This window comes from Mirounga leonina, unplaced genomic scaffold, assembly GCF_011800145.1.
Source record: "Mirounga leonina isolate KUSES-001 unplaced genomic scaffold, KU_Mleo_1.0 Mir_153, whole genome shotgun sequence".
Classification (NCBI taxonomy): domain Eukaryota; kingdom Metazoa; phylum Chordata; class Mammalia; order Carnivora; family Phocidae; genus Mirounga; species Mirounga leonina.
Genome location: NW_023270387.1, coordinates 30904874 through 30924333, shown reverse-complemented (window position 1 = coordinate 30924333; position 19460 = coordinate 30904874). Strand labels below are relative to the sequence as shown.

The 19460-nt window shown below is 36.7% G+C and overlaps 1 protein-coding gene across 1 annotated transcript in view; it reads right to left on the bottom strand.

Annotated features, from left to right (window-relative positions):
• PGR (progesterone receptor) overlaps positions 1 to 19460 on the bottom strand; it is a 112561-nt gene that overhangs the window by 31365 nt on the left and 61736 nt on the right. The window contains exon 4 of the mRNA XM_035009326.1: positions 5643 to 5948. Within this exon, the coding sequence (XP_034865217.1) occupies positions 5643 to 5948 (306 nt within the window). The remainder of the gene's footprint in view (positions 1 to 5642; positions 5949 to 19460) is intronic.

Sequence of the window (19460 nt, the reverse complement as noted above, 5' to 3'; positions counted from 1 at the left end):
GCCCCCAACATGGGAGCAGCCAACTACATAAACCAACTGTTTATCAAAATAAAGAGACATATTGATAATAATACGTTAATAATAGGAGAACTTAATACTCCCCTCTCAGCAATGGACAGATCATCTAAGCAGAAAATCAACAAAGAAACAAGAGCTTTGAATGACACACTGGACCAGATGGACCTCATAGATATATGCAGAACATTCTACCCTAAAACAACAAAATACTCATTCTTCTCGAGCACACATGGAAGTTTCTCCAGAATATACCACATACTGGGTCACAAATCAGGTCTCAACCAATACGAAAAGGTTGAGATTATTCCTTGGATATTCTCAGACCACAATGATTTAAAATTGGAACTTAATCACAAGAAAAAATTTGGAAGAAATTCAAACACTTGGAAGCTAAAGATCACTCTGCTCAAGAAAGTATGGGTCAACCAGGAAATCAAAAGAACTTAAACAATTCATGGAAACCAATGAGAATGAAAACACATTGGCCCAAACCTATGGGATACTGCAAAGGTGGTCCTAAGGGGGAACTACGTAGCCATCCAAGCCTCACTGAAAAAAATAGAAATATCCCGAATTTGCCAACTAATTTTACACCTTAAAGAGCTGGAGAAAAAGCAACAAATGATGCCTAAGCCACGCATTAGAAGAGAAATAATTAAGATTAGAGCAGAGATCAATGAATTAGAAACCAGAAACACAGTAGTTCCATTGATGAAAGTAGAAGCTGGTTCTTTGAAAGAATTAGTAAGATTGATAAACCACTAGCCAGACTTATCCAAAAGAAAAGAGAAAGGCACCAAATTAATAAAATTATGAATGAATGGGGAGAGATCACGACTAACACCAAGGAAATAGAAACAATTATTACAAATTATTATTAACAACTATATGCCTATAAATTAAGCAACCTGGAAGAAATGGATGCTTTCTGGAAACCTATAAACTACCAAGACTGAAAGAGGAAGAAATTGACAACCTGAAGAAACCAATAACCAGAAATGAGATTGAAGCAGATGGACTCTGAAAAACAAACTGAGGGTTCTAGAGGGGATGGGGTGGGAGGATGGGTTAGCCTGGTGATGGGTATTAAAGAGGGCACATTCTGCATGGAGCACTGGGTGTTATACACAAAAAAATGAATCATGGAACACTACATCAAAAACTAATGATGTAATGTATGGTGATTAACATAACAATAATAAATTAAAAAGAAAAAAACTTCCCCAAAAATAAGAGTCTAGGGCCTGATGGATTCCCTGGGGAAGTCTACCAAACATTCAGTGAAGAAATAATACCTATTCTCCTGAAGCTGTTTCAAAAAAAGAAACAGAAAGAAAGCTTCCAGAGTCATTCTTTGAGGCCAGCATTACCTTGATTCCCAAACAAAGCAAAGACCCCATCAAAAAGGAGAATTTCAGACCGATATCCCTGATGAATATGGATGCCAAAATTCTCAACAAAATCCTGGCTAATAGGATACAACAGTACATTAAATGTATCATCCAGTATGGCCAAGTGGGATTTATCCCTAGGATACAGGGTGGTTCAACATTTGCAAATCAATCTATGTGATTCAACACATTAATAAGAGGAGGGAGAAGAACCATATGGTCCTCTCAATTGATGCAGAAAAAGCATTTGACAAAAAGAGCATCATTTCCCAATTAAAACTCTTCAGAGTATAGGGATAGAGGGAACATTCCTCAACTTCATAAAATCCATCTATGAAAACCCACAGCAAATATCATTCTCAATGGAGAAAAGCTGAGAGATTTCCCTTAAGATCAGGAGCACAACAAGGATGCCCACTCTCACCACTATTGTTCAACATAGTACTAGAAGTCCTAGCAACAGCAATCAGAAAACAAAAATAAATAAAAGGTATTCAATTTGCAAACAGGAAGTCAAACTCTCTCTCTTTGCCAATGACATGATAATTTATGTAAAAAATCCAAAAGACTCCACCCCAAATTACTAGAACTCATACAGCAGTTCAGTAATGTGGCAGGATACAAAATCAATGCACAGAAATCAATTGCTTTCTTATACACTAACAATGTCATGGTAAAAAGAGAATTTAGAGAATCCATTCCATTTACAACAGCACCAAAAACTATAAGATATCTTGGAATAAACCTAACCAAAGAGGTAAAGGATCTATACGCTAGGAACTACAGAACTCTCATGAAAGAAATTGAAGAAGACACAAAAAGATGGAAAAAACATTTCCATGCTCATGGATCAGAAGAATAAACATTGTTTAAATGTCTATGCTGCCCAGAGCAATCTATACTTTAAATGCCATCCTGATCAAAATACCAATGGCATTTTTCAAAGTGCTGGAACAAACAATCCTAAAATTTGTATGGAATCAGAAAAGACCCAATTGCTAAGGAAATGTTGAAAAAGTAAAACAAAGATGGAGGCCTCACGTGGCCTGATTTCAAGCTATATTACAAAGCTGTGATCACCAAGACAGCATAGTATTGGCACAAAACAGACACATAGACCAATGGAACAGAATAAAGAGCCCAGATATTGACCCTCAACTCTATGGTCAAATAATCTTTGACAAAGCAGAAAAAAAAATGCAATGGAAAAAAGACAATGTCTTCAATAAATAGTGCTGGGACAATTGGACAGCTATATACAGAAGAATGAAACTCGAGCATTCTCTTACAACATACCCAAAGATAAACTCAAAATGGATGAAAGACCTCAATGTGAGACAGAAATCCATCAAAATCCTAGAGGAGGACATAGGCAGTAACCTCTTGGACATCGGCCACAGCAACTTCTCTCAAAAGCGAAAATGAACATTAGGACTTCATCAAGATAAAAAGCTTCTGCACAGCAAAGGAAATGGTCAAGAAAACAAAGAGGCAGCCCACAGAATGGAAGAAGATATTTGCAAATGACACTACAGACAAGGGCTGGTATCCAAGATCTATAAAGAACTTCTCAAACTCAACACCCAAAAAACAAATCATCCAGTCAAAAAATGGGCAGAAGACATGAACAGACACTTCTCTGAAGAAGACATACAAATGGCTAACAGACACAGGAAAAAATGTTCATCATCATTAGCCATCAGGGAAATTCAAATCAAAACCACACTGAGATATCGCCTTACACCGGTTAGAATGGCAAAAATTGACAAGGCAAGAAACAACACATGTTGGAGAGGTTGTGGAGAAAGGGGAACCCTCTTACACTGTTGGTGGGTATGCAAGTTGGTACAGTCACTTTGGAAAACTGTGGAGTTTCCTCAAAAATTTAAATATAGAGCTACCTTATGGCCCAGCAATTGCACTACTGGGTATTTACCCCAAAGACACAGATGTAGTTAAAAGAAGGGCCATAGGCATCCCAATGTTCATAGCAGCAATGTCCACAATACCCAAACTGTGGAAAGAGCTGAGATGCCCTTCAATAGATGAGTGGATAAAGAAGATGTGGTCCATATATACAATGGAATACTACTCAGCCAACAGAAAGGATGAATACCCAATTTTTGCATCAACATGCATGGGGCTGGAGGAGATTATGCTAAATGAAATAAGTCAAGCAGAGAAAGTCAATTATCATATGGTTTCACTTATTTGTGGCACATAAGGAATAGCATGGAGGACATTAGGAGAAGGAAGGGAAAAATGAGGGGGAGAAATCGGAGGGGGACACAAACTATGAGAGACTATGGACTCCAAGAAACAAACAGGGTTTTAGAGGGGAGTGGGGTGGGGGATGGGTAGTCCAGTGATAGGTATTAAGGAGGACACATACTGCATGGAGCACTGGGTGTTATATACAAAAATGAATCATGGAACACTACATCAAAAATTAATGATGTACTGTATGGTGACTAATATAACATAATAAAAATAAATTAAAAAATAAAGATCATGGGCCACACAATCATTTGCTAATCTAAATCATCAAATTTAATTATCAAATAAGCTTCCCTTATTGTAAGAGTTAATGGAAATGGTACCTATAATACTGGTGGATGCCATCATTCTTTTTACTTACACACAAATTACATTTTTGCAAGATTAAAAAAGTTGCTAAATTCAGTGTAAAAATTTCCTCTCACTCTTTTTGAGAATATGAAGATGAAAAATCTTCACAGGTAAATGTTTCAACTTAAAATGTTCACTTAGCTTTTACCCAAAGTGAATAAATTATCTTTTAAGCTATAACTGGTTATTTTCTAACTTTGCCAACTGATAGTAGAATCTTTTTAAACAGTAAAGAACCTGCAAAATACTAAAAATATAAACTATATCAATCAAAGAAAGCAACTTTTCTAAATAATATAAAAACTGAGAAAAGTTAAACATATATTTAAATACTCCTATTTTTAAACAGAAAATGTTCAATCCTATTGTAATATCTCAATTTAATAAAGATCTATCAAAGGTGATAATGACTTTATTCAGTAAGTTTTAAAAATTCAGAAATTCTTTAATGGAAAAAAAATTACCTGCCCAAGACTTCCAGCAACAATGGAGCTAATAAGAACCTGGGTATTTGGATTTTTCTATAAAATTACTTTATCTCTATTAGAATAGTGAATGTTATCAATTTTTTCTCAACATGTGTTTTTTTTAAAAGATTCAACAGGAATCTATTTTTCTTTCTCTTTCACATAACCTTGAATTTTGAAGAACAAGTCACCCATTGAATTTCAAACCTTTCAGGTAAAATAATAATGGAAATATATTAAGGCAAATTGAGAAAAAAAAATTGTTTAAAAAAGATGATTGAATTTACTTGGAGACTAAAATAGCATAATATGTTTAATTCTTGATCAGATACTGGAAAAATCAACTGGTTTAAAAAAGTGTAAGGATATTTTTGGTGTGAAGAGAATATAATTTTAAAAAATGCTGTATTTCTAATTATGGGATTAATGCCTCCACAAACAATGGCTACCCATGTATTCTCCTGGCTCTGCAGTCTCAGATTTAGCCAAGTAAAAACTGCATCCTTGTATGGAGTTGTGCTGAGGAAGGAAAACTTGTTTATAAGTAAAGTGACTTAAATCCTTTCATGATGGTACAAGCCAGATTCTCACTGTTATCCACTTTGTCTGAGTATAAATTAGAGAAATAGTAACTGGAAGGAAGTTCATTTCCTTATGTTCAAATTATGTGACTTAATTAACTTTAAACACCCCACTATACTCTGAATACTATTTTGATATGTTATATGAATAGATACATTCAGTTTTTTTTCAACCATTTGAGGGTTAAATTAGCACTGAGAATGAACTAGACATTTTTAAGAAGATGGTCAATTTGTTTTTCTCTTAACTACTATAACATCTGTGTTTGAACACATAAACTTATCCTGTTCCTTAACTGTTTCATGCATGTAATTCTTGAATCTTCAAGACTCAAAGTGTTATCTATGACTTTTGTATTTCCAAAGAACACAGTAGGGTCCTAGACAAGTAACAGATTATTTAAGATCCTAGATAAGTTATTTTGAACTGCTGAAATGCATACTCTAACATGCTGTTTACACAATATTTAATTTACTGTACAGACTTTAACAATCTACTAGTACAAGAAATATGGTAAAATTTTCATTCTATGCTACTATATACAAATTATTATTACCTGGCAACGATTTAGACCACTTGACTACTGAAAGAAGTTGTCTCTCGCCTAGTTGATTAAGACTCGTCAGCAAAGAACTGGAGGTATCAGGTTTGGTGTTATCATGTCCTGCATAGATCACATCTGGTTCAATGCTCATTAGTAGGTTAATCAATGGGGGGATCAACTGTATATCTTGACTTGGTGAAAAGGAAATTCTTTGGCTTAGGGCTTGGCTTTCATTTGGAATGCCCACAGGCTGTGGGAGAGCAACAGCATCCAATGCTCTCATAACTCTGACTTTATTGAACTTTTTAAACTTTCGACCTATAAAGAAAAAAAGAAAAGATCATGTAAATACATATCAACTAAATCTTCCAGCAGACTGTTGTTTTTCTTAAGTCTTAGAATTATAGCATTGTAGGTTTTAGCATCAATCTAATAAAATGAAATTGAATAAGTAAATGTTAGGTCTCAGACTTGGATTAAAGAATTAATTATACCAGCATTTCCTGGGTTGGTGTGGTGTGAATATTTACACCAGTATCTAATGGAAGATTATGGAACTTTGCAACAATATGTATGAAAAGACAAATATCTTTCAGTAGAGACTAAACTGAGTATTGGTAAATATTCTGACAGGACTGTCTCCCAAAAGCTAATGCTACAGACTACATTCCTTAAAACATAGTTTTCAGTAAATACTGAATCTTCTTTTGGGTTTATTCTTTTGGGAATGTGTTGAGAGCTAGCCCAGAGTAGTGTAAGATGATGGGGTAGGAGGATCTTGAGCTCACTTTGTCCCATAGACATAATAGATAATAGCTACATCTATTCAACTAACTCTGAAAATGACCTGAAGACTGCAAAACAGACTTTCCACAGTTATTTGTGGAGACGAGGGTATACCAAAGAGCCTAGGAGGGGTGGAGACACAGCTGGGGACTGAACCTTTGGTGGGACTAACCACAAAAGGGAGGGACATCACAAGCATGGATAAGCAAGGGGATCAGACCCCACACCAGGCACTCCCAGCACTGGGCACCTGCAATGGAAGGATGAGTCCATATAACATCGGGCTTTCAATACTAGTGTGGCTTAACTTCAAGAGCTTTAAAAATCAGTGGGCTTAATGCCCATTCTTGTGGGGACTAGTACAAACACTCCATTTACCTTGCTAAAACTGGATACCCAACAATGATGTTCTCTTGTGGACTCACCACCTCAGCAGGTATCCCTCCAAAGCATCTCTGGTTGTGGGAAGGTAGGGGATGGAGGGGAAAGACCTTCGAACATTATCATGCCCACAGTTCCAGCAGCCAGCCTCTTAGCTACCTATACAGGGAGCAAGCCTTAACCTTCATGCACCCGAAACTGTGGCAGAGTGGTTAACTGAAGACATTTGGTCTGACTGCTGACCCCATCCACCAGTGAGCCCACGGACACCTCAGACAAGACCCTCAAAATTGTGGGGACCAAACCCTGTCCAGTGTGCCCCGCAGGCAAACTGGATCATTGTAGCTGGCTGGGCTCAAAGCAACTGCAGATCAGCCATAATAGTAGGTACCACAGCACACACAGGGGGCAGCCCTGGAACACCTGGTTCTGGTGACCAGGGGGGATTGTGCTACAGGGTACCACAGGACCTCTTCTTCACAAAGTCACTACTTTCAATACCAGGAAATATACCTGACCTACCAAATACATGTAAACAAACAGAGAGTCAGGCAAAATGAAGAGACAGAAAAATCTCTCCCAAATGAAGGAACAAGACAAAATTACAGCAAAAAAGCTAAATGAAATGAAAATAACCAATGTCGGATAAATAACTCAAAGTAATAGTCATAAAGATACCCACTGGACTTGAGAAAAGCATGGATCATTTGTTAGGTCTTCAATGAAGAGATGGAAAGTACAAAAAGAAGCAGTCAGAGATGAAGAATTCAATAACTGAAATAATACACTGGAGGAAATCAATAACAGATTAGAGGATGCAGAATAACAGATCAGCAATCTGGAAGACAATGTAATGGAAAGCAACCAGGCTTAATGGGAAAGAGAAAAAAGAATAAAAAATGAAAAGAGGTTAAGGGAACCCAGCAGCATCATCAGGAGTAAAAATATTTGCATTATAAGGATCCCAGAGGGAAATGAGAGAAAGAAGGGACAAAAAAGTTATTTGAAGAAATAATAGTTGAAAACTTCCTTAATCTGAGCAAGATAACAGACATCCAAGTCCAGGAAGAACAGAGAGCCCCTAACAAGATGAACCCAAAGAAGTCCATATCAAGATAGATAACAATTAAAATGGCAAAAAGTAATGATAAAGCAAAACTTTTTCAAAGCAGCAATTCCAGATTTCAAAATATACCACAAAATTATAGAGTATTGAAAACATTATGGTACTAGCACATAAATGACACACCATCAATGAAACACAATAGAGAGCACAGAAATAACCCCCACACCTTAATCTACCACATAGGAGGCAAGAATATACAATGGGGAAAAGACAGGCTCTTCAAAAATGGTGCTATGAAAACTGAACAGTTACATGCAAAAGAATGAAACTGTACCACATACACCATATAAAAAAATAAACTCAAAATGGATTAAAGACCTAAATATGAGACATGAAGACACAAAACTGCTAAAAAAAATAGACAGTAATCTCTTTGTCATCAGCCTTAGCATCATTTTTCTAGATATATCTCCTCAGGCAAGGGAAACAAAAGCAAAATTAAACTATTAGGACAACACCCAAATAAAAAAGCTTTTGCACAGTGAAAGAAACTCAACAAACCAACAAGGCAACCTACTGAATGGGAGAGGATATTAGCAAATGATATATCCAGTAAAGTTTTAGTATATAAAAAATAAGCAATCTGATTAAAAAACGGGCAGAGAATCTGAACAGTGTTTTTTCAAAGACAAATGGCCAACCTAATCATGAAAAGATGCTCAACATCAGTAATCATCAGGGAAATGCAAATCAAAACCACATGGAGATATAATCTTATACCTTACATCAGAATAGCTAGAATAAAAAAGACAAGCAATAACAAGTGTTGGTGAGGATGTGTAGAAAAGGGAATCCTCATGCACTGTTGGTGGAAATGTAATTTGGTGTAGCTACTATAGAAAATAGTATGGAGGTTACCCAAAAAATTAGAAATACCATATGATCCAGTAATTTCACTACTGGGTATTTACCCAGAGAAAATGAAAACACTACCTTGGAAAGAAATATGCACCCCTATGTTTACTGAAGCATTATTAACAGCAACCAAGAATATGGAAACAAACCAAGTGTCTGGTGATAGATGAATGGATAAAGATGTGATACATACACACACAAACAATGAACTAGTATTCAGCTATAGAAAATAATGAGATCTTGCCATTTATGACAACATGGATGAACCTGGAGGATATTATGCTAAGTGAAAGACAAATATTATATGATTTCACTTATATGTGAAATCTAAAAACAAAAAAAAAATGAGTAAACGAACAAAAAGCAGACACAGATTCATAAATACAGAGAAGAAACTAATGGTTGCTAGAGGGATGGTGAATGGGGGGATGGGCAAAATGGGTGAAAGAGAGTGGGAGATACAGGCTTCCAGTTTTGTAATGAATATTTCACCAGGGTAAAAGTTACAGCATAGGGAATGTAATCAGTAGTACTGTAACAACACTGTATGATGACAGATGGTAGTTACACTTGTGAACAGAGTATAACATAATGAGGAATTACTATGTTGCATAACTGAAACTAAGGTAACAGGGTGTGTCAACTATACTTCAATTAAAAAAAAAGAAGAATGCAAGAGGTGGGGTGGGGCCTGGGTAAAATAGGTATAAACATCCAGTTATAAGATAAATAAGTCACAGAGATTAAAAGTTCAGCATAGGGTATATCGTAAATAATATTGTAATAACTTTCTATGGTGAGAGATGGTGACTACACTTATTGTTTTGAGCACTGAGTAATGTATAGAATTGTCAAATAACGATGATGTACTCCTGAAACTAATATAACATTGTAGTCAGCTATATTTCAATAAAAACGAAGAAAAAAAAATAAAACAAATCTATAGAACTTCATATAATTGTACTTCCAGCATTTTATTGAGAAAGTAGATAATGGCAAATAGTACTCAGAATTAAATAACAATAGTGAATGACTTTGTATTATTTACAATATTATTTATGTACTTCTGAAAAACAATAGTGTCTGGAGGTTTGGGTAGCCTAAGTAGAAACTAGAGGTGTAACCACTTCCACTGTACTATTCTCCCACCTACTGTGTCTGTCTTTAGGAGATAATATGCATGGGAGCTTTCATTGTTTTCCTGGAAGGAGAGGAGACTCAGATACTGGGAGCTCAGATACTAGGGAGTGGACATGGGGGCACTAGAAAACAGATGGAAAGACTGACTTAATAGTTGTCTCTCACTCATTCTGATGAATGTTATTTTGAGGGATGGAATGTGCAAAATTTCATAGCTGCACTCTATGTAATAGCCGTCAAAGTGGAAACAAATGACTATAAAAATGAGAATGGGGGTGCTTGGGTGGCTCAGTCGGTTAAGTGTCCAACTCTTGATTTCGACTCAGGTCATGATCTCAGGGTTGTGAGATCCAGCCCTGTGACTAGCTCCGTGCTGTGCATGGAGCCTGCTTAAGGCTCTCTCTTTCTCTCCCCACCCCCTGCTCACGAGGGCTCTCTCTCTCTCTTTTTTTTTTAAAGATTTTATTTATTTGAGAGAGAGAGAATGAGAGAGAGCACATGAGAAGGGGGGAGGGTCAGAGGGAGAAGCAGACTCCCTGCCGAGCAGGGAGCCCGATGCGGGACTCGATCCAGGGACTCCAGGATCATGACCTGAGCCGAAGGCAGTCACTTAACCAACTGAGCCACCCAGGCGCCCAGGCTCTCTCTCTCTTAAAAAAAAAATGAGAATGGATAAATGATAGTTATAGAATGTAATAATATAGTGCAGTAAAAATGAATAAAACAGAATAATACATATCAAAATAAAGAACTTCAGTAATGTTAGGTAAATAAGGTCAAATTGCAGAAATATATATGCCATATGATACCATTTTTAAAAAGTAGTAAAACCACCCTCAAAACTAAAGATTATATTGTTGATGGAAATAGATATTCAGAAAATTTATAAAATACAAGTGAATGATAAACCCAATATTCAAGATAAAGGTTTCCTGGAAAAATGATAGCTTACATATAGCTTAGTAGTAAAAATTCTGAACTATGTTACAAAAAAGTTGTAGGGACTTGGGAGAGAAAAGGGTTCTGAACTTATTTAGTATGTGTTATTAAAATAACTTGGTAAAATGTTACAGGCATAGTTTGTTTAATTCTGATATAATTAAAGAGGAATATAGTTTAACTATGACTCTTCAGAATGAGAAGGTAAGCACTAGCAAAATGGAAAAATAGATTAACAAATTAACAATGAATGACTGAGTATTGAATGGGGAAAAGAAAATGAAGGAAAAGTGACCAACCCAGCAAAGTAAGAAAAGGAGTATTTAAGTAACAAATATACTTAAATAGATACATAAAATATATATAAAATGTATTAGAAGAAATAAAAGCTTGTATATTAATTACCCCAACAAATGTCAATGTCAAAGAAAGTCAGGCTGGGTTAAAAAAAAATTCTATTTTTAGTTTTAAAGAAAAACAATAAAAACATAGGAAAATAAGTGGAAAATTAAAAGATGAGAAAAAGTGAACCAGGTAAATACATGTAGAAAGCAGGAGAAGCAATATTAATAACAGATAAAGCAGAATTCAAGACCAAAGACATCAAATGAGACAAAGTGAGGATATTAAGGATAAAAGGTATTCTCTTCAAAGAAAACATAAAGCATAAGACTTTATGAAACAAACAATACAGAAGCCAAACACTTAAAACAAACCCTAAAAAAAAAAAGAAAAAAGAAAACTTGATAAAAACAGAGTGGGAATATTCCTATATTTCTTTCATATTTTACATATCAAGTACATGGTTAATAAGCACAGATAGGAAACTTAAAACTGATCCAGTACAAGGAATCTTTAATAAATTCTGAAAAAAATAAACACTATAGTGTTTCATCAAAACATTATTTTATTAAAGATCAAAGTTAACGGCATATGACACATTTTTCTAGTTAAGTCCTTGATCAATGATGAAATTTACATAAAAATTATTAATCATCCAGACATTAACAAAAATAACATTTCAAATCAAAATGAATGAGATAGTTAAATGCAAAAATATACATTCAAAGAATTATATAGTATTTTTTGTGAAAAAATAATGAAAACAAATCAGTTAAGCATTCAATAAAGACATTAGTAGAAAAGAGAAAGTCAAACAAAGAAAAGGAGGAAAATATTTCATAGGAAGTATGGTAAAGAAACTAACTACAGATACTAGAATAATTAGAAAACAATATTAAATAATATTAAATGAAACACTCTTAAATAAATTTGATAATTAGGAAATGGAGAGTTTTATGGAATATAAATTATCAAAATTAACTCTGATAATGTCACAGCCTGTCTTAATTTCTTTAGTGGCAGAGGATTTCTCTTATACTATCTTAAAGAAAAAAGTCAAAACCTTCCCTATATATTTTATAAAGCAAACTTAACTTGAAAAACATCATACCAGAAATAAAGATTAAGTTGTCATGATAAAAAATAGATAAAATCTTAAAATGGGGTAACAACATCTTGAATTCTCCAGAATGAAAACTAGAACACTATAACTTATTCTAGTAGAGCTTGTTCTGAGAAGAAAAGAATGGTTCAATCCTGGAAAATCTGCCATCATAATTCATCATATTGGATCAAAAGAGAAAATCACACGATTTTTCTCAATAAATGACAAGAGGCTTTGAAAGGCAGAATCATGGCTCCTCAAAGATGTCAGTACAAGACAGAATTAATCTCCTTAATAGATCACATGTCAAATCACAAAACAAGTGTCAATAAATTCAAGAAGATGGAAATTATACCACGCATCTTTTCCTACCATGATGTTATGAAACTAGAAATCAATTATGAGGAAAAAATCTAGAAAGAACACAAACATATGGAGGCTAAGCAAACGCTACTAAACAATAAATGGATCAACCAAGAAATCAGAGGATATAAAAATATACCTTAAGACAAATGAAAATAAAACACAACATTCCCAAATTTTTCAGAAACAGCAAAAGCAGCAAAGAGAAAAGTTTAGAGCAATACCTGCCCACCTCAAATAATTTCAAATAAGCAACCTAACCTTCCACCTTAAAGGGTTAGAAAAAGAAAAACAAACAAAGCCCAACCCAGCAGAAGAAAGAAAATAATAAAGATTAGAGCAAAAGTAAATGAAACTGAGACTTAAAAACAATAGGAAAGATCAATGAAACTGGGAGGTAGTTCTTTGAAAAATTAGGCAAATTTGATAAACTTTTAGGCATATTCATCGAGAAAAAATAAAAGGACTCAAAAAAAATCAGAAAAGAAGGAGGAGAAATAACAACCAACACCACAGAAATACAAAGGATTCTAAGAGAATATAATGAAAACTTATATGCCAACAGATTGGACAGCCTAGAAGAAATGGATAAATTCCTAGAAATACTCAGTCTTTCAAAACTGAATCAGGAAGAAATAGAAAAAAATTTTAAAGTTTTTATCTATTTATTAGAGAGAGAGCACAAGTAGGGGGAGCAGCAGACAGAGGGAGAGAAAGAAGCAGGCTCCCTGCTGAGCAGGGAGAGCCCCACGCCAGGCTCGATCACAGGACCCTGGGATCATGACCTGAGCCAAAGGCAGACGCTTAGTGACTGAGCCACTCAGACACTCCAAGAAACAGAAAATTTGAACAGAGGTAGGTAGTAATGAAACTGAATCCGTAGAAAAAAAAGCTCCCAACAAATAAAGTCCAGGAAAAAATGGTTTCACACATGAATTCTACTAAACATTTATATTTTTTAAAGATTTTATTTATTTATTTGTCAGAGAGAGAGAGAGTGAGCACCAGCAGGGGGAGCAGCAGACAGAGGGAGAAGCAGGCTCCGCTCTGAGCAAGGAGCCCGATGCGGAACACCATCCCAGGACCCTGGGATCATGACTTGAGCCAAAGGCAGACGCTTAACTGATGGAGCCACCCAGGCATACCATACTAAATATTTAAAGAAAAGTTAATACCTATTTTTCTCAAACTACTGAGAAACTACAAATCAAAGAGTGAGAAAAATTTCCAAATTCATTCTATGAGACCAGCATTACCCTGATACCAAAACCAGGCAGTCATTATAAAAATACAGGCCAATGTTTCTGATGAACACAGATGCAAAAATCTTCGACAAGATATTAGCAAACCAAATTCAACATTAATCATTCACCACGATCAAGCAGGATTTATTCTAGAGATGCAAAGGTGGTTCAATATTCTCAAATCAATCAGTTTTATACATCCCATTAATAAAAGAAAGGATAGAAATCATATGATTGGTATTATAGCAAGATGGTGGAGGAGTAGGAGACCTGGATTTCGTCTCCTCTCAGGAATTCAGCTGGATAGGGATCAAACCATTCTGAACACCTACAAACTCAACAGGAGATCGAAGAAAAGAATAGCAACAACTCTCTGAACAGAAAAGCGACCACTTTCTGGAAGGTAGGACGTGCGGAGAAGGGAATCCAAGGTGATATTCGGGAGGATAGATGGCGGGGGAGGGGCCTCCGTCAGCTGCTTCTGGCAAGTGATAGAGCCATGGAGCACAAAATCGGAACTTTTAAAAGTCTGCTCAGCTGAGGGACATCACTCTGGTGGCTAAGCGCGGGGTGGAACCCTCGCGGGACACTGTGGTCTCAGGACCCTCGGGGTCACAGACAGACCGGGGGTGCCTGAGTGCGGCAGAGCTCCCGGGTAACGGATCGGGGAAGCCGGCTGCAGAGGCGGAGCCCAGACACGGGCTCTCAGCTCGGGGTTGCCATAAACCGTGATCCGCGGCACAGTCGGGCCACTGCTCCTCCAGCAGGGACCCAACAAGCGGCAGATGCGGGGAGACTCACCTTCCTCCCCTGGGAGGAGCGGCGCAGGAGCGCACCGCAGGGAACTGCTGGGTTTGGAGACTCCACCTGGGGTCGGGTGCCAGATAGAAACGTGCGGTCACAGGCTGGGTGAGCACGGAGTGCGGCGGGAGACCGGTGAGCCGGGAGTGACTGAGGCTCACTGAGGAGCAGGGCCCCGAGATCTCGGCTCCTCCGGGGTGGAGATTGGGAGGCCACCATTTTCACTCTCTGCCTCCAAAGCTGTACGGAAAGCTCGCAGGGAACAAAAGCTCCTGAGAGCAACCTGAGCAGATTACTTAGCCAGGACCGGGCAAGGGCAGGGCAGTTCCGCCTCCGGCAAAGACATTTGGAAACCACGGCAACAGGCCCCTCCCCCAGAAGATCAGCAAGAACAGACAGCCAAGACCAAGTTTACCGATCAATAGGAATGGCAGAACTCCAGCACTAGGGGAATACTACACATAGAATTCATGGCTTTTTTACCATGATTCTTTAGACTTTCAAAGTTAATTTTTTTAACTGCCTTTTTTTCTTTTTCTTTTTTTTTTTTTTGAATTTTTCTTTTTCCCTTTTTCAACCAACATCTTATCAATCCCTTTTTTAAAAAACATTTTTATTTTTCATTTCTAGAGTCATATTCTATCCCTTCATAGTAGTTACCTGTATTTTTGGCATATATATATAAGTTGTTCTCTCTTTAAAATTTTGAGATAGTTTATTCTAACACATCAAAATATACCCTAAATCTCTAGTATATGGTTTCTTTCTACTCCCCCGCCTGATCACATTCTCTCCCTTTTTTTTTCTTTTTTCTTTTTTTAAATCCTCTTCTTTCCTTTTTCAAACAACTTCTTATCAATTCCTTTTATACAATTTTTTATAATTTCCATCTTTACAGTCATATTCCATCCTTTCATCATATCAACCCTTATTTTTGTACATATATAAGTTTTTCTTTCTTTCAAATTTTGGGGGGCACTTTCTTCTAACAGAACAAAATACACCCAAAATCTAGTGTGTGGCACTGATCTATATACCAGCCTGATCATATTTGATCACATTCTGTTTTTTTTTAATTGTTGTTTTGTTTTGTTCTGTTTTTGTTTTTATATTTATATTTATCTTTATCTTTTTCTTTTTTTTCTTTTTCTTTATTCTCTCCCTTTCTTTTCCCACTGCTTCAGGTCTTTTCTGATTTGTTTAGAGTATACTTTCTGGGGACATTGTTACTCTGCTAGCATTTTGTTCTCTCATTAATCTATTCTCCTCTGCACAAAATGACAAGACGGAAAAAATCACCTCAACAAAAAGAACAAGAGGTAGTACCGACTGCCAGGGAACTACTAAATGCGGACATTAGTATGATGTCAGATCTAGAGTTCAGAATCGTCACTTTAAAGATACTACCTGGGCTTGAGAAAAGCATGGAAGTTATTAGAGAAACCCTTTCTGGAGAAGTAAAAGAACTGAAATCTAACCAAGTTGAAATCAAAAAGGCTATTAATGAGGTACAATCAAATATGGGGAAATTAACTGCTGGGATAAATGAGGCAGAAGAGAGAATCAGTAATACAGAAGACCAAATGATGGAAAATAAAGAAGCTGAGAAAAAGAGATAAACAACTACTGGATCACGAGGGCAGAATTCGAGAGATAAGTGATACCATAAGATGAAACAACATTAGAATAATTGGGATCCCAGAAGAAGAAGAAAGAGAGAGAGAGGCAGAAGGTATAATGGAGCAAATTACAGCAGAGAACTTCCTTAATTTGGGGAAGGAAACAGGCACCAAAATCCAGGAGGCACAGAGAACCCCTCTCAAAATCAATAAAAATAGGTCAACAGCCCAACATCTAATAGTAAACCTTACGAGTCTCAGAGACAAAGAGAAAATCCTGAAAGCAGCTCGGGAGAAGAGATATGTAACCTACAATGGTAGAAACATTAGATTGGCAACAAACCTATCCACAGAGACCTGGCAGGCCAGAAAGACTGGCAGGATATATTCAGAGCCCTAAATGAGAAAAATGTGCAGCCAAGAATACTCTACCCAGCTAGGCTGTCATTGAAAGTAGGAGAGATTAAAAACCTCCAGGACAAACAAAAACAAAAGGAATTTGCAAACACAAAACCAGCCCTACAGGAAATCTTGAAAGGGGTCCTCTAAGCAAAGAGAGACCCTAAAAGCAACATAGACCAGAAAGGAACACAGACAATATACAGTAACAGTCACCTTACAGGCAATACAATGGCACTAAATTCCTATCTTTCAATAGTTACCCTGAATGTAAATGGGCTAAATGCCCCAGTCAAAAGACACAGGCTATCAGATTGGATTAAAAAACAAGACCCATCGATATGCTGTCTGCAAGAGACTCATTTTAAACCCAAAGACACCCCCAGATTGAAAGTGAGGGGCTGGAAAACCATTTACCATGCTAATGGACACCAAAAGAAAGCTGGGGTGGCAATCCTTATATCAGACAAATTAGATTTAAACCAAAGAGTTTATTAAGAGATGAGGAAGGACACTATATCCTACTTAAAGGGTCTATCCAAAAGAAGATCTAACAATTGTAAATATCTATGCCCCTAACATGGGAACAGCCAATTATATAAGGCAATTAATAACAAAAGCAAAGAAACACATCAAGAACAATACAGTAATAGTGGGGGACTTTAACACCCCCCTCACTGAAATGGACAGATCGTCTAAGCAAAAGATCAACAAGGAAATAAAGACTTTAAATGACACACTGGACCAAATGGACTTCACAGATATATTCAGAACATTCCATCCCACAGCAACAGAATACACATTCTTCTCTAGTGCCCATGGAACATTCTCCAGAATAGATCACATCCTAGGTCATAAATCAGGTCTCAACTGGTACCAAAAGACTGGGATCATTCCCTGCCTATTTTCAGACCACAATGCTTTGAAACTAGAACTCAATCACAGGAGGAAAGTCGGAAAGAACTCAAATACATGGAGGCTAAAGAGCATCCTACCAAAGAATGAATGGGTCAACCAGGAAATTAAAGAAGAATTAAAAAAATTCATGGAAACCAATGAAAATGAAAACACAACGATTCAAAATCTTTGGGATGCAGCAAAGGCAGTCCTGAGAGGAAAGTATATAGCAATACAAGCCTTTCTCAAGAAACAAGAAAGGTCTCAAGTACACAACCTAACCCTACACCTAAAGGAGCTGGAGAAAGAACAGCAAAGAAAGCTGAAACCCAGCAGGAGAAGAGAAATCATAAAGATCAGAGCAGAAATCAATGAAATAGAAACCAAAAGAACAGTAGAACAGATCAACAAAACTAGGAGCTGGTTCTTTGAAAGAATTAACAAGATTGATAAACCCCTGGCCAGACTTATCCAAAAGAAAAGAGAAATGACCCAAATCAACAAAATCATGAATGAAAGAGGAGAGATCACAACCAACACCAAAGAAATACAAACAATTATAAGAACATATTATGAGCAACTCTATACCAGTAAATTAGATAACCTGGAAGAAATGGATGCATTCCTAGAGATGTATCAACAACCAACACTGAACCAGGAAGAAATGGAAAACCTGAACAGACCTATCACCACTAAGGAAATTGAAGCAGTCATCAAAAATTTCCCAAAAAACAAAAGCCCAGGGTCAGATGGCTTTCCAGGGGAATTCTACCAAACATTTCAAGAAGAATTAATACCTATTCTTCTGACACTGTTCCAAAAAATAGAAATGGAAGGAAAACTTCCAAACTCGTTTTATGAGGCCACCATTACCTTGATCCCAAAACCAAAGACCCCATCAAAAAGGAGAATTACAGACCAATATCCTTGATGAACATGGATGCAAAAATTCTCACCAAAATACTAGCCAATAGGATCCAACAGTACATTAAAAGGATTATTCACCATGACCAAGTGGGATTTATCCCTTGGCTGCAAGGTTGGTTCAACATCCACAAATCAATCAACGTGGTACAATACATTAACAAAAGAAAGAACAAGAATCATATGATCCTCTCTATAGATGCAGGAAAAGCATTTGAAAAAGTACAGCATCCTTTCTTGATCAAAACTCTTCAGAGTATAGGGATAGAGGGTACATACCTCCATATCATAAAAGCCATCTATGAAAAAACTAGAACAAATATCATTCTCAATGGGGAAAAACTGATAGCTTTCCCCCTAAGGTCAGGAACGCGGCAGGGATGTCCACTATCATCACTGCTATTCAACATAGTATTGGAAGTCCTAGCCACAGCAATCAGACAAGAAAAAGAAATCAAAGGCATGCAAATCGGCAAAGAAGAAGTCAAACTCTCACTCTTTGCAGATGATATGATAGTTTATGTGGAAAACCCCAAAGACTCCACCCCAAAACTGCTAGAACTCATACAGGAATCAGTAAAGTGGCAGGATATAAAATCAATGCACGGAAGTCAGTGGCATTCCTATACACCAAGAACAAGACAGAAGAAAGAGAAATTGAGGAATCAATCCCATTTACAAATGCACCCAAAACCATAAGATACCTAGGAATAAATCTAACCAAAGAGGCAAAGGATCTGTACTCAGAAAACTATAAAATACTCATGAAAGAAATTGAGGAAGACAGAAAGAAATGGAAAAATGTTCCATGCTCGGGCGCCTAGGTGGCTCAGTTGGTTAAGTGACTGCCTTTGGCTCCGGTCATGATCCTGGAGTCACGGGATCGAGTCCTGTATTGGGCTCCCTGCT